General features: G+C 53.9%; 3 protein-coding genes across 17 annotated transcripts in view; 1 reads left to right on the top strand and 2 right to left on the bottom strand.

Moving 5' to 3' along the window:
• The first annotated feature begins 21 nt into the window (after positions 1-21).
• DNAJB13 (DnaJ heat shock protein family (Hsp40) member B13) lies at positions 22-2,756 on the top strand. Of its 3 annotated transcripts, none has more exons than XM_015852648.3 (9): positions 22-125; positions 241-344; positions 766-927; positions 1,270-1,427; positions 1,578-1,691; positions 1,775-1,888; positions 2,086-2,162; positions 2,309-2,518; positions 2,609-2,756. In XM_015852648.3, the coding sequence occupies exons 1-8, from the start codon at positions 58-60 to the stop codon at positions 2,460-2,462; spliced, it is 951 nt and encodes a 316-aa protein (XP_015708134.2). In that variant the 5' UTR covers positions 22-57; the 3' UTR covers positions 2,463-2,518; positions 2,609-2,756. The 3 variants fall into 3 exon arrangements, with proteins under 3 accessions (XP_015708134.2, XP_085392769.1, XP_085392768.1); XM_085536643.1 differs by having other exon boundaries at positions 1,203-1,427; XM_085536642.1 differs by having other exon boundaries at positions 704-927.
• On the bottom strand, positions 2,755-5,591 carry LOC107308634 (putative mitochondrial transporter UCP3). Its single transcript, XM_015852649.3, has 6 exons — positions 5,238-5,591; positions 4,903-5,113; positions 4,339-4,536; positions 3,600-3,701; positions 3,342-3,522; positions 2,755-3,251 (listed from the first exon to the last, which is right to left on the bottom strand). Exons 1-6 carry the CDS (start codon positions 5,361-5,363, stop codon positions 3,146-3,148), a joined length of 924 nt encoding a protein of 307 aa, XP_015708135.1. The 5' UTR covers positions 5,364-5,591; the 3' UTR covers positions 2,755-3,145.
• A 575-nt stretch (positions 5,592-6,166) lies between these two features.
• Positions 6,167-13,962, bottom strand: part of C2CD3 (C2 domain containing 3 centriole elongation regulator) — a 45,533-nt gene continuing 37,737 nt past the window's right edge. For 7 of the 13 annotated variants that reach the window (XM_085536607.1, XM_085536612.1, XM_085536608.1 and 4 more), the window contains 3 exons: positions 12,570-12,663; positions 8,748-8,929; positions 6,167-6,916 (listed from right to left, as the gene is read on the bottom strand). In XM_085536607.1, the coding sequence (XP_085392733.1) occupies positions 8,756-8,929; positions 12,570-12,663 (268 nt within the window). In that variant the 3' untranslated portion in view covers positions 6,167-6,916; positions 8,748-8,755. Of the gene's footprint in view, positions 8,711-8,747; positions 8,930-8,999; positions 9,225-12,405; positions 12,436-12,569; positions 12,664-13,962 lie in introns of those variants that run through there. The other 6 variants (XM_085536609.1, XM_085536611.1, XM_085536614.1 and 3 more) reach the window with 4 other exon arrangements.

Here is a 13,962-nt window from a genome sequence, read left to right as displayed (position 1 = left end):
CAGGCGTTGCCTTGGTAACCCATCCACTGTTTGCGTAACCATAGCGAGGAGGCCGCCATGGGGCAGGATTACTACGCCGTGCTGGAGCTGGGCCGCCAGGCCACGGACGCCGACATTAAGAAGGCGTGAGGGGGGGTGGATATATGTGGTTTGGGGGCGGGTTGGGGGCGAATGGCAGCTTCAATCCCAGCACGGGGCCTAGCGGGGGCTGTAGGCCTCGCTGTGCTCCTCATCCCGCAGGTACCGGCTGTTGGCCTTGGAGAACCACCCGCAGAAATGCAGGGAGCCGGAGGCGCACGAGCGGTTCAGGCTGTTGGCGGAGGCCTACGATGTGCTGAGCGACCGTAAGCAGCGGGGATGAGCCCATAGGGTCAGAGAATGGGGCTGGGTTACAAAGGCCCACAGTGCTCAGCCAGCTCCATCCCCCTGCTGTGTGTAGGGTCACCAACCAGCAGCCCAGGCTGCCCAGAGCCACATCCAGCCTGGCCTTCACCAGGCTGAACATCCCCATTCCTTCCTATAGACCCACAGCCCCACGTCCCTCCTGTGCTGGAGGCCCCAGGTCTAAATGCAGTGCTTCACATGAAGGGGACATTCCCTTCCTGCCTGTTTCCCTCTATTGGAGCAGCACTGCTGGCTCTATGTGCTGGGATTACTCATGTCCTGCTTTTCTCTACCACAACTCCCACCTCCTTCCCCTCAGGGTGGCTCTGAGCGCATCCTTCTCAGTAAGATGTCTGTTCCCCGTCTCTCCTTGCCCCGTAGCTGTAAGGAGAGGCATCTACGATCGGTTTGGTGAAGAAGGTCTCAAAGGCGGCGTCCCTGTGGAGTCTGGCAGTGAGGATGCCTGGACTCCTGGTTATGTTTTCCACAACAACCCCGACAGAGTCTTCAAGGAGTTCTTTGGAGGACACAACCCCTTTGCAGGTGGGTGGCTGCTCTGCTGCCATCCATGGGGCAGCCTGTGCCCTTTTAGGGCTGCGCTCAACACCAGCCCCTGAACTTATTCCTAACAGACCTCAAAGCCCCCTCAGCCCCATCCATTGTTATGGGTGCCCCCAGCTCAGGCTGCCCAGGGCCCATCTGTGGCCTATGGCACCTCCAGGGATGGGGCACCCACAGCTCTGGGCAGTGCCGGGGTCTCACCACCCTCTGAGTGTAATATTCCCATCATCTCATCTCCATCTCCTCTCTGCTGCAAGTTTTGTTCTCTCATTCACCCTGGGAATGTGGTTTGGAGCCCTGTGTCCTCCATGCTGCCCCATGCAGAGTTCTTCACCAAGGATGGTGTGGAGGCGACGCTGCCCTTTGGAGGGCTGCGAGGAAGAGGTGTGATGAAGCAGGACCCCCCGATGGTGTGGGACCTCCACGTCTCCCTCGAAGACCTTTTCTTTGGCTGCACCAAGAAGATGAAGATCTCCCGCCGGGTAAGGACAGTGAGGGAGCTTGTGCCAGGCAGGATGAGCTACACCTTCCCCCCAGCAGATCGCATTGCACCAGGGTGCATCCAGCCCGGCCTGGAGCTGTTCTGACAGCAGAGGTTTCCCTTTATCCCCCCAAACTCATCCACCCTGCAGGTGATGAACGAAGACGGCCAAACAAGCACCATTAGGGACAAGATCCTGATCATCGACGTGCAGCCGGGGTGGAAGCAGGGCACCAGGATCACATTTGAGAAGGAAGGAGACCAGGTAACTTCTGTGACCTGAAGTTGTGAGCTGGGTCCATAAAACCATTCCCAGAGCTCCTTTCCCACCCCCATCCCCCTTTTTAGGGCCCAAACATCATTCCAGCCGACATCATCTTCGTTATCCAAGAGAAACCTCACCCGAGGTTTAAAAGAACCAACGACGACCTCATTTACGTGGCCAACATCCCCCTGGGAAAGGTGAGGAGCAAAGGGACGGGGCGTCCAGCTGCCTTTTGCCTTCAGCCAGCAACTGCAAAACATGCAGAAGGAGGACAGCGCCGGGTTCGGAGCCTCAGCCCCTTTGGTCCCTATGGGAGTTGTCCTTCTTGGCCACATGGTTAATGATGGGGGAGCTCTGTGTGGCTGCAGCTCGGGGTCCTGCTCTGTATCTTTAGGCACTGATTGGCTGCACAGTGGAAGTGAGGACACTGGATGGGCGGCTGCTGAACATCCCCATCAACGACATCGTGCAGTGAGTGTGCAGAGCTGCAGGCAGATGGGTGCTATGGGAGGAACCTCTGTGGGCTGCCAGCTGCTCCTCTTGGGTTTCTTGGGTGCTCCAAGAGCTTTGGGGAGCAGGTTGGGGGCTCCCACCCTCAGCTCCCTCTCGCTTTGCAGCCCCACCTACTGCAAAGTGGTGCCTGGGGAGGGGATGCCGCTGCTGAAGGACCCGCACCAAAAGGGCGACCTCCTCATCCAGTTCAACGTCTGCTTCCCCAAACGTCTCAGCCCCAACAAGAAGGTGCTCCTGAAGAGAGCGCTGCTGCCCTAAGAGCTGCTGCCACCCCCCGCTTTCCTCCCGCTGAGGCCGCCAGTGCTGTGAGTGAGGTACAAACAGGGCTCCCCGCAGCCCAACTCTGCTCCCTTTGTGTTCTGCTGCACCCATCACTGCCCTCCTCCCTTCCTTCTGCACTGCAGCGCTCCCCGCTGTTGGGCTGCTCCCCTTTGGCAAGAGCAGAATCATTGAGGAAGAGACCACGAGGGCTGGAACCCAACAGCGGCTCCGGACCGGGAGTAAAACCCCACCCTCCCCTCTAATAAAGAGAAGGTGACAGAGCCCCAAGTACTACTGGGATAGACCCCATAGGGGTGATTTATTTGAAGCATCAGTGAGAAACACCTGGACTTACCGCATCCCCCATCCCATAATGCTCCTCCCCACCTGTCCATCCCACTGCTGCTGGGAAGCTCCCAACTGGAAAACCTCAAGGCCTTCTTTCTTTGTCTCCCTGCTCCACTGCGGACACCTCCATCCATCCATATACCTCCATCTGGTCACCTCCATCCTCCCTCTCTGTCTGTTCTCCTCCTGCTGGTCCCTCACGAGCCACCTTTGGTCCCTCTCATCCCATAGGCTCAGGGGGACCTTTGCTGTCTCCCTTCCCTGCCGCTCCAGCAATTAATATAATTGACTGCTGCAGCTCATCAGCGCTGACGAGTCGGGGCTGGGGTCCATCAGGGCGGTGCAGACCGGGCCAGCATCACCAGGCGCTGCAGCTGCTCATAGGAGATGAACATCACCACGTTCCAGGAGCCGAGGCGCAGGAAGGAGGGGACGAACCTGCAGTGAGGACGGCGGCGTTGGAGGGGACGGCCGCGGTCAGCGCTGTGTGACATGGCAGCAATATGGGGCTGGTGTTGCTCCACTCACCCCTTGTAGAGACCAGCGACGCCGTCCTGCAGCAGCAGGGCCAGCAGGCAGCTCGGCACATTGCGGTACTGCCCGGGGCCGGCGTTCATGTACCGCGTCTTCACCACATCCACCGGTGACGCCACCACCGTCGCGCAGAATCCAGCCCCGAAAGCGGCCACGAAGTGACAGGGGATGTTGTCTGTGGGGCAGGATGGGGTGTGAGGGCTATGGGGATGGGGATGGCACACAGGGCTGTGCCTTCGCTCCCATCCTCACCCGTCATCAGCTGCGCCCGCAGCAGCGCGTCCTTGATGAGGTCGTAGGTGACGAGCTCGCCGCAGTTAATGATGGCGTTGCGTGCGATGTTGGGCATCGTCCCTGTGGGGAGGGTGGTGCTGTTGGGACTGCTGGGTGCCCCAGTGCCACCGTCCCTGTCCTCAGCCCCATCCCCATCCCTCATCTCCATTCAGGGCTGAGAGATGCTGCTCATAGAATCATTAAGAGTGGAAAAGCCCTCCAAGATCCCCAAGTCCAACCCCAATCCAGCCCCACCACACCCACTGATTGCGTTGCTCAGTGCCACATCCCTACAGTTCTCCTAGAGATCTCACCTTTAAGGAGGGCCCTGGCACTGATGCCCAGAGCTGTGGGTGCCCCTCTCTGGCAGTGCCCGAAGCCACAGATGGAGCTACAGACACCAGGGCTGCAGGAGGCGTCCCTCCCCATGGAGGGGTTGTGGCTGGATGGGGGCTGAGTTCCCACCCAAACTCCTCTGATGCTACAAGTCCTGTTCCCATCCCATGCCTTTCCCATCCTCTTTTCTATTCTATCCCTATCCTCATGTCATGCCATCCCATCTACCTTCCTCACCACTACCTCCTCTTCCACCCCATCCCATCCCATCCCACCCCATCCCATCCCATCCCATCCCATCCCATCCCATCCCATCCCATCCCATCCCATCCCACCCCATCCCACCCCACCCCACCCCATCCCACCCCATCCCATCCCCTACCTCTCCACAGCCCACGCACTCCCTCCTCCCTGGCGATGGTCCTGTAGGCATCCACGGTGCCGTTGTACCGACGGTTGCTCTCAGGCAGCGCCCCAAGAGCCTGGAACCGCACCTTGACCACGTCGGTGGGTTGGGCGCACGTCACGGCCACGGCCCCCGTGGTGCATCCTGCCAGCAGCCGAGCCAGCAGCCCCGTGCCTGGGGAGGGCACAAGTTGGGGACCCCATCCCATGACACAGGTAGGGAGAGGGGTGACTCTGGGGCTTGGGGATGCAATTTGGGGCTGGGTTCTGCATGCTTGGGGTAGGTTGGTTCCCATTGAGGTAGCTGGTCCCTACTGGGATGAGCTGGTCCCACATTGGTGTGGGTTGGTCCCCTAATGGGGTGGGTTATCCCTATTGGGATGAATCGCTCCCCCACTGGAGTGGGTTGGTCCCCCTTCCCATTACTGGTCCCAACTGGGATGAGTTGGTCCCCCATTGGGATGGGTTAGCGTCCAACGGGGTGGTTACACCAGGTTGAGATGCACAACATGGGTGAGTTCCCAGCCCCTCCTGCACTCACTGTCAGCCCCTTTTGGGGTGTAGAGCTGCTTCACAGAGTCGTAGAGCCCGATGCGGATGGAGGCGAAGCTCATCTGCCGCTGCAGCCCAGCCACCAGCCCGCTGTAGAGGCTGCGGGGCCCCTCAGTCCTCACCATGGTGCTCAGCGTGCCCAGCACACCCCGATACTCCACCGTGTTGGTGCTGCGTGGGATCCTCACCTCGCCCTGGATCTGTGGGGTGCCCACATCGTCACCCTGCCCTCTGTGCCACAGCTGTCCCCGCTCGGTGTCATCGCCGTGGTGGCTCCCAGCACTGTGGGAGCTCCATCTGCCCGCGGGGATCCTGGGGCTTTACCTGCAGCCGCACTTTGGCCGTGTCCAGTGGGAAGGTGCAGAGGTCAGCGATGCAGGCGGCCGTCCCGGCGCTGAAGAACTTGACGGTGGCCGTGGGGGGCACCTCGGGGGGCTTCAGGCCCACCATGACGGCTGGGAGGGAACGCAAAGGTTGGCAGAGGGACGCTGCTTCCTACGGGGCTCCTGGCTCGTGGACAGTTTGCTGCCACAGCTCTGGTTGGCTTCAGACAAGCACAGAATCAAATCCCGCTCTGTTTTGCTGCATCCATAGGGAAAACAAGGCCCGGAGCAGCCTGCTGACCCCTGATGTCCTTCAGGGCCTTACCGCGGCCGCTCGGCTCCGTGTCCCCGTCTCACCTGAGCTCCAGCTCCTGCTGCACTTATATAGCACACAGGGCACATTCCAGCGGCTGCGGGGATCAGGTGGCAGCACAGCCCCGTCCCCCAGTTGGCACTTGAGCTGCTGGGACTGGGGCCACCTGGCAGCGCCGAGGGGTGACGGCCTTTCAGTCCCCGCGCCAAAGCTTTGGGGGAGCAGCACTAGAAAACATGATACAGTCTGCTTGGGAGGCTGGGACGGACCCTCTGTCCCCAGCACGAGGCTGGTATTAATCCCACACAGCTGCCAGGCCTGGGTTTGTTTACCACACGGATTTCCTGCACCGCAGCCACCTCCACGTGTCCCCCGCGCTCACGTGGAGCAGCGTCAGGAACCCCAGACAGTGACACACGAAGGCTGCGGGGACGGGAAGCAGCTCCAGGATGGGGTAAAAACTCAACAAAAACCCATTTTCTGCTTTCTTAGAACATCCACATGGTTACGATGCTGCCAGGGCGGCCCCATCCCCACCTTTGGGGTCACCACCAGGACCCCCCTTGTCCCGCTCTGCTCCACCTGCTCTGTTTGGAGGTGTTCAATCCCATTGGGACGCAGTCAGCCAGAAATGGGCATCACTTTATTGAAACACAACCAGCTCTCCAGCAAAGGCATGGATGTAACAGCACAGTTTGAAGCACGAAGATGTGGCGTAGGAATGTACAAAGTTAATTTACAATATAATTTATAACATAAACGTTCAGTATCTCAGTGCAAACCCTTTCGTACAAATCATTTTATGGCACCCTCAGGCTGGATTAATGGCCATGAGGAGGGAAGGAAGCTCCTGTCCCAGCCCCACGTGTGGGCAGCGATGCAGCAGCTCCCTGCTCTCCTCTATGATGGCTATTTGTTCACATTCGCCATCCTTCAGGCCAAGGATGTGCCCCAAAATGGGGTGTTTTACCCACATTGTTGTATAAAAGTGCATAGAAACGCATTGCGGCCATTGGGGAACTGAACAAGGCAGCCAATGTGTTGGCCAGCAGGGGGCTGAACCTCACCTGGGATCTTCCCTTGGAGGGCCACCACAATTCCGCTCCCTCTAAGTAAGCCCCAATTACACCAATTAAGGGCCACAGGCCAAGCCCTGCTGCTCCCACCTGCTCTCCCCAAGCAGCCGCTGTGTATGAATGGGCTGCTCACCCACAGCCCCATCCACGCTATTCCTTCCTGCAGAGACGAGCAGAGAAGATCCTGGCGATCCTCCTGGTTTCCTCCTTGGAGAGCTCAGCTGGGTCCAGGGCCGGTCTTTGCGGCAGCCTTCGGTACGGGATGGACCCCAACGCAGCCCTGTGGCTGCTCTGCAGAGAGAGGGAACAAAACCTAAACGTCCTGCAGTGCTGCTGCAGCCAAAGCTGAGCCCCGGCGCCAGGCACAGCTCCAAACCCTTCACCTGCATGCATCACCCAGCAGCGCCCTACGGACGGCTGTGCTCAGCAAACAAAGAACCTGAGGACATTCTGCACAGAGCAGCGTGCTGATAACCCGCAGCCTTTACCTATGGGCAGCCCTGCTGCTCCTGATGAGATAAATGAGGACAGAGAGAAGCCTGGATCTCACGGCTGAATTCATCTGGTTGTGTGAATAACGGGATGAAAGGCTCCAAACTGCCCAGGAAAACAGGCTCTGGGGAATGTAATGCTGCAGAACTGTCTGAGATTTGTGGAGAAGGGGCACTGGGGATGTGATGGGGGAAGGTTCTCACAAACCCTCTCAAACCTGAATGAGCTCTTGTTCAGGAGCAGATTTCCTGTAGGCTCCTCCAGGTCCTGGTAGGTCACTATAACATCTCCTTGGAGCCTTCTCCTGTTTGCACAGCCCCGGCTCTCTCAGCCTGTCCCCATAGTGGAGATGCTGCAGCCCTCTGATCATTTCAGGGCCCTCCTCTGGACCCTCTCCAACAGCTCCATGTCCTTCTCGTGTTGGGGGTCCCAGATCTGGACGCAGTGCTCCAGGTGGGCTCTCACAAGAGCAGAGCAGAGGGCAGAATCCCCTCCCTGTCCCTGCTGCTCACCCTTCTCTTGATGCAGCCCAGGGCACCATTGGCCTTCTGGGCTACCAGCGCACACTGCCGGCTCATGGCGAGTCTTCCATCCAGCGACAGCCCCAAATCCCTCTCCTCAGGGCTGCTTTGTTATTGAAGTGTTGATTTCTTGTCTAAATACTCTTTTTACTCTTCCTTTTTGGTGAGAATGAGTGGCTGGATATGCAAGATGCATGATGGTGGATCCTAAACAACTCGAGAAGTGTTGGTAGGGGTGGCACTACTCAGGCTGTGGCTTTCCTGCTAAGCCAGAGGCTGCTACACAACTTGCTGTCCCTCACCCATGTTTTGCATGTGGCACTGATGCAATAGCATACCCCAAAACAGCACTGTGCCCTTACACTGCAAATAGGGCAGCAGAGCATCTCCCTTCTGTGTTACGACATCCCTGATGGTGGATGGTGGTCTGTATGCTCCCAGTTACCACACAAGGTGTGTTTGCCAAACAGACTGTGCTCATTCTGATAGATGCAAGTAAAATCCTCCTGCCTTTTCACACCGTGTCCGTTTGCAGCAGTGTGTGTCCTTCAGAACCTTTCCAAGAAGGGATTTCCAGCCTTAACAGAGGCTCAGCAGCTCTTCTTTCTACTCCACTCTTCCTATTGCACAGCTGTGAACTGACGTGGCCAGACAGCATTCCCAGCTTGCAGAGAGGAGCCTCAAGCCCTGGGAAATCACATTCACGGCTGCAGCTTCACCAGCATCTTTGGGAAATGGATAAAGAAAGACCAGCACTTCTTCACCTCCCTCTGCACAAGGCTGTTTTCCTGGAAACACACCGATTCCTTCCAGGTGCGGCACACATTGAGCCATTCCTACCACGTTTCAGAGCTGCTCCTTTTTGCACCGAGTTGGCGGCTCCATGCAGGCTCAACTTTAACCTTCTGCATAGTTTCCAGAGCACGGAGTCTGCAGCGTGTTTACACCATTCCTTGCTATGCCCAAGCCCAGGCAGTGCCCCTGGCTCTCTCTCTCTGTCCCCACGCCAATGCTGTCACTGGCGCCAAGTATCTCATGCTCAGCTACAGAGAACACACTGAGGTCAGAAAACCTAGAGGAAGAGGAGTTAGGTCCAGATCAACCTTTACCTTTCTTTTTATAGAGATGGCTGCGGCACAGCAGGATACTTAAACCAGCCCAGAGTTCTCTGGTTGCTGCATGACAGGGATTTGGGTGAAGCAAATGGATTTCTGAGCATTTTGTAGGGAGTTTTGGTAACCTGGGAGCAAATTGCACTGCAGTTCCGTGGTGCAGCAGGTCTGGTTGTGAGCTAACAAAGAGCAAACAGATCTGTGTTAACAGGCTACAAACTTCCCACGGGGTGACCTCACACCTGCTTCTGTTTCTGGGCAGCAAAAGGTTTGCGTCAAACAGCGGGCAGCGCGCCTGGCCCCAAGCGGGTGCAGCAACACGGCCACCTGCTCTGCTTTTTCTGATCAGGAAAATGATAGAAAACATTGGTACTTCTGCTCAGCGGGCTAAGAGGATGTATATACTGGATAAAGCCTCAGCTCTGTCCTCTGAGTAACCGGAGTATGTAAAAAGAAGAGCTTTAATGGATGCGCCTGGAAAGGGAACAGAGCAATGTTACAACCAAGGAAGAGTATTGGGAAGAGATTATAAACCAACATCACAACCAAGGAAGGGTGTTGGGAACAGAGTGAGAACCAACCTAACAACCAAGGAAGGGTGTTGGGAACAAAGAACCAGCATCACAACCAAGGAAGGGTGTTGGGAACAAAGAACCAACCTAACAACCGAGGAAAGGTTTTGGGAACAGAGCACAAACCAACATCACAGCTGAGGGTGTTGGGAACAAAGAACCAACATTACAACCAAGGAAGGGTGTAGGGAACAGAGTAAGAAGCAACCTAACAACCAAGGAAGGGTGTTGGGAACAGAGTGAGAACCAACCTAACAACTAAGGAGGGTGTTGGGAGCAAAGAACCAGCATCACAACCAAGGGAGGGTGTTGGGAATGAAGAACCAACCTAACAACCAAAGGAGGGTGTTGGGAATGAAGAACCAACCTAACAACCAAGGAAGGGTGTTGGGAAGAGATTATAAACCAACATCACAACCCTTGAGGGTGTTGGGAACAGAGTGAGAACCAACCTAACAACTAAGGAAGGTTGTTGGGAACAAAGAACCAACATCACAACCGAGGAAAGGTTTTGGGAATAGAGCACAATCCAACATCACAACTGAGGGTGTTGTGAACAAAGAAGCAACATGACAACCAAGCACTTTTTATGTCTACATTTAGAACAGCTGAAAGCTCTTATTGAGAAGGTGCCTTAAGTTAATGTCATAAACGTATTTTCTCTAACTACAACTGAAAACACATCCACGATGTTAAGTAACACTAAAATATTACTGATGCTGAATACTGTTGCTTTCAATGCACGTTTCTGATCCCTTTGGAATATTCTTAGAAAAGATAAAAAATACATATATGTATATATGATGATATAACACTCTCCAGATTTCCAAATACCCCCTTTTTCTCCCCAAACAACTTCCCACAAGCAGACTGGGGCACTCTGAGAACGACAATGTCCAGAGGGACTAAACTTTTGCCTTGGATTCTCAGCAGTGGTAAATAAAATAGAACACATGAATGCAGTAAAGGCAAAGAGGGAGAAGTGAGGTCAGAAATGTGGTCCACCTACACCATGGCTACGATAAAAGAGCTGTAGCTTTATGGTAGCTGTGATACAGTGTGGGATGCTGTTAAATTTAACCAGAGCCATAGGTAATTCTCCCCATGTTATATCAGGAGCAGGGCTGAAAGGACAAGTGCAGGGCTGCTGAACTTGAGAAGGGGCAGAAGGGGAGCCCCAGATGCTGGAGTAGGCAGACAGCAGTGACAAGTGTGGGGCAGGGAAGCTGGGAATCATAGAATGATAGAATGCCCTGGGTTTCAAAGGACCACGATGATCATGTAGTTTCAACCCCCTGCTGTGTGCAGGGTCACCAAGCAGCAGCCCAGGCTGCCCAGAGCCACATCCAGCCTGGCCTTGAATGCCTGCAGGGATGGGGCATCCACAGCCTCCTTGGGCAACCTGTTCCAGTGCATCACCACCCTCTGGGGGAAAAACTTCCCCCTAAGATCCAACCTAAACCTCCCCTGTCTCACTTTCAAACCATTCCCCCTTGTCCTATCACTGCCCACCCCCACAAACAGCCGTTCCCCCTCCTGTTTATACGCTCCCTTCAAGTACTGGTAGACCACAGTGAGCAAAGACCTCAGGAATCAGGGGTTGAGATGCGGACAAAAAATGGTCTAGAAGCGTTCACGTTTGTGAGGCTCTGCAGAACTCAGGTCCATGAGCTGCTGCAGATCCACAAGAAAACCCTTTTCTGTCTCAAAACACTGCCTTCTCTTTTGGCACATCGTCCTGCTTTGTGTCCTCAGCACTACTTCGTCATGTTGTGTAAAAGAGGGAAAGCAGGGAGCCAGGCAGCAGGAGGTGTCAGGATCACACTGAGGCCAGTAGGGAGCTTTGCCAACTGCCATGTGAGCGCGGCAGGGCATTGCTGACCTGCAGATGGGAGCAGCTCACATTTCAGCCCCACCGCCATGCGCGGTGTTTGCTGAGCTGTGTGGAAACCAAATGAACCCCGATTTAGAAAGTGATGTTCTTTATGCTCTGAACATAAATATGAGAGAGCAGTTTTCCTGCACTGCAGTGTCCCACTGACATGAGCAGAAAACATCCTGTTCTCGTGGTGGCTGCACAACACCGGACTGGGTCCTCCCCCAGCAAGTGCTACTGCAAAGGATGGGCTGTTGCTGACCACACAACTCAACAGGTTCAACGTCATCTATATCCAAACAGGGTTTTGATAACACACCCCCCAGTTATTAATCTCTTTAAGGGGTGTGCTGTTTCTAGCCACTCAGCTTAGCACTGCACAGAGGAATTCAAGTAAAATTAGAATCAGCACTGAACCACGGGCCTGAGGGATGATTTGGAAGCGCAATGAAGGATAAAGTGCCCCCAGGAAGAAGCAGAAAGTCTTCAGAGAAAGCAGAACTTGGAAGGCGGGCATGGCAGTGAGATACAGCACAAGTGGGTATGGACAGAAGGGAACATAGTGAACTCCAAAGGAGAAACACATCTGGGATTCTGCTTTGGATTTCATCTGAGATATCTGGATGTAGTGCTCAATGAGCACTGAGACACAGCAGGCTGGGTATCAGTCAGATCAAATCTAGGGATGCTGTAAGCATGATCTGACCATGACAGCTCTGATAGAGCTCTGTATTTCCATCAGGAACAAGAGTCAAGGGCTTTAGAAAAATATATTAAAAACATTAATCTGTTTTACATAAGACTTAACAATGCAAAACAGCAAAAATTCATGCATTTTAGCAGGGCTGCAAAGATATTTATTAACTGCAAGCAGCTTCCATGCCTTCAGAGCTATTAGATCCCACCTAATTTTGTTCTGTTTAATCAAACAAGCTGTTTGTGATTATACAAACGTTCCTCGCAGCATTTGTTCTGCAGGTCACAGTGAGAGAAATAAATACTTTATCTTTTATGCAGGAGGTAAATATATAGCCCAGCTGGTGCAAGATCCACATCAACAGCCCTGCTGTGGTGGCAAAAGAATCACGCTTAAACCTCAAAAAAACCAAGTAACCTCTTGCAACATAGAGGCAGAAGGGTCACTAACAACACAGCCACAATGCTGACACCTATCCTCTCTGAGAGAACAGGGGTCAGAAAGACTTACCATGGTGTAGAAACTGTCACAGCCTCAGCACTGCCAGGCAAATAAGGAAAGGGAGAAGTGCTAGATGAATTTTAAGGCTCCTTCCAACCCAAACCATTACTCAATGATTTAACAACTGCAGTACATCAAGCAGAACAATAAAGAAAAGGATGTCCTATACTTACTGTGGGAGGGTGAGAAGAACTGCTGAGCATTCTCATGGAAGCTTCCATCTGCTGGGGTGGGAGGAAGAAGTTGGGAACGACAACAGGATCAGATCTGAGCAGGGCTGTTAAGAAACAACCTTTAGTGGTGTGCAATGGCACAAAGCTTCACAGGAGCTCAGGACTAGGAATGAGCCTCTTGTAACAGGGGATAATTGATTCCAGGTCATGAAACTCAACCATTTTAATCAACACAGTATCACTATGAATGTTTGGGTCTCTCACCTGGACTCACAAAGCACAGGTCACAAACTTGCTTTACAGTATTTGTACAGAACTTCCTCCTGCAAAGATTCCAGCACAACTTAGTGACACTGGATGTGAGATTTGGAATCTGTGCAAGAAACGGGCGAGAATGTTTTAAATGCAAAATATACCATGTTTCTTCTCATACAAAAGATACATAATGCCAACACGGATTAAAAAATACAGGGAGACAGGTTGAAGATACCCAAAATTCAACTTGTGATGGGGTAAGTTTAGGTTGGACATCAGGACAAACTTCTCTACAGAAAGGGCCGTTAAGCACTGGAATGGGCTGCCCAGGGAGGTGGTTGAGTCACCACAGTGTGTTTAAAAACCATTTGGATGTGGTGCTCAGGGATGTGATTTAGCGGAGGGCTGTTAGTTAGGGCAGGATGGTTGGGCTGTGGTTGGACTCGATGATCTTGAAGGTCTTTTCCAACCTGAGCTATGCTTCTATGAAAATGAAGTAATTATCATGCACCACTGCAAATATTGGTTACAAATTGAAAGGAAGACAGCGCTGCACTACATGAAACACATCATAACAAGGACTTGTAGTGCCTGGTCATCGATTCTAGGCTTACTGCGAAGAGCTCCACACAGTGAGCTTCTCATTTCTGAAGCCTGAATGATTCATAGAATCAAAGAACAGCCTGGGTTGCAAAGGCCCACAGTGCTCACCCAGCTCCAACCCCCTGCTGTGTGCAGGGTCACCAACCAGCAGCCCAGGCTGCCCAGAGCCACATCCAGCCTGGCCTTGAATGCCTGCAGGGATGGGGCATCCACAGCCTCCTTGGGCAACCTGTTCCAGTGCGTCACCACCCTCTGGGTGTAAAACTTCCTCCTCAGATCCAACCTAAACCTCCCCTGTCTCACTTTCAAACCATTCCCCCTTGTCCTATCACTGCCCACCCTCACAAACAGCTGTTCCCCCTCCTGTTTATACACTCACTTCAAGTATTGGAAGGCCACAATGAGGTCATCCCGCAGCCTTCTCTTCTCCAAGCTAAACAAGCCCAGCTCCCTCAGCCTGTCTTTGTAGAGAAGTCTTTGTAGAGTTCCAACCCTCTGAGCATCTTTGTGGCCTGCTCTGGACCCAAGAGCTCCA

The sequence above is a fragment of the Coturnix japonica genome, chromosome 1, assembly GCF_054131305.1.
Source record: "Coturnix japonica strain WE chromosome 1, WE-NBRP24, whole genome shotgun sequence".
Classification (NCBI taxonomy): Eukaryota; Metazoa; Chordata; class Aves; order Galliformes; family Phasianidae; genus Coturnix; species Coturnix japonica.
Note: the sequence above shows the minus strand (reverse complement) of the source record. Positions and strands in the feature narration are given on the sequence as shown.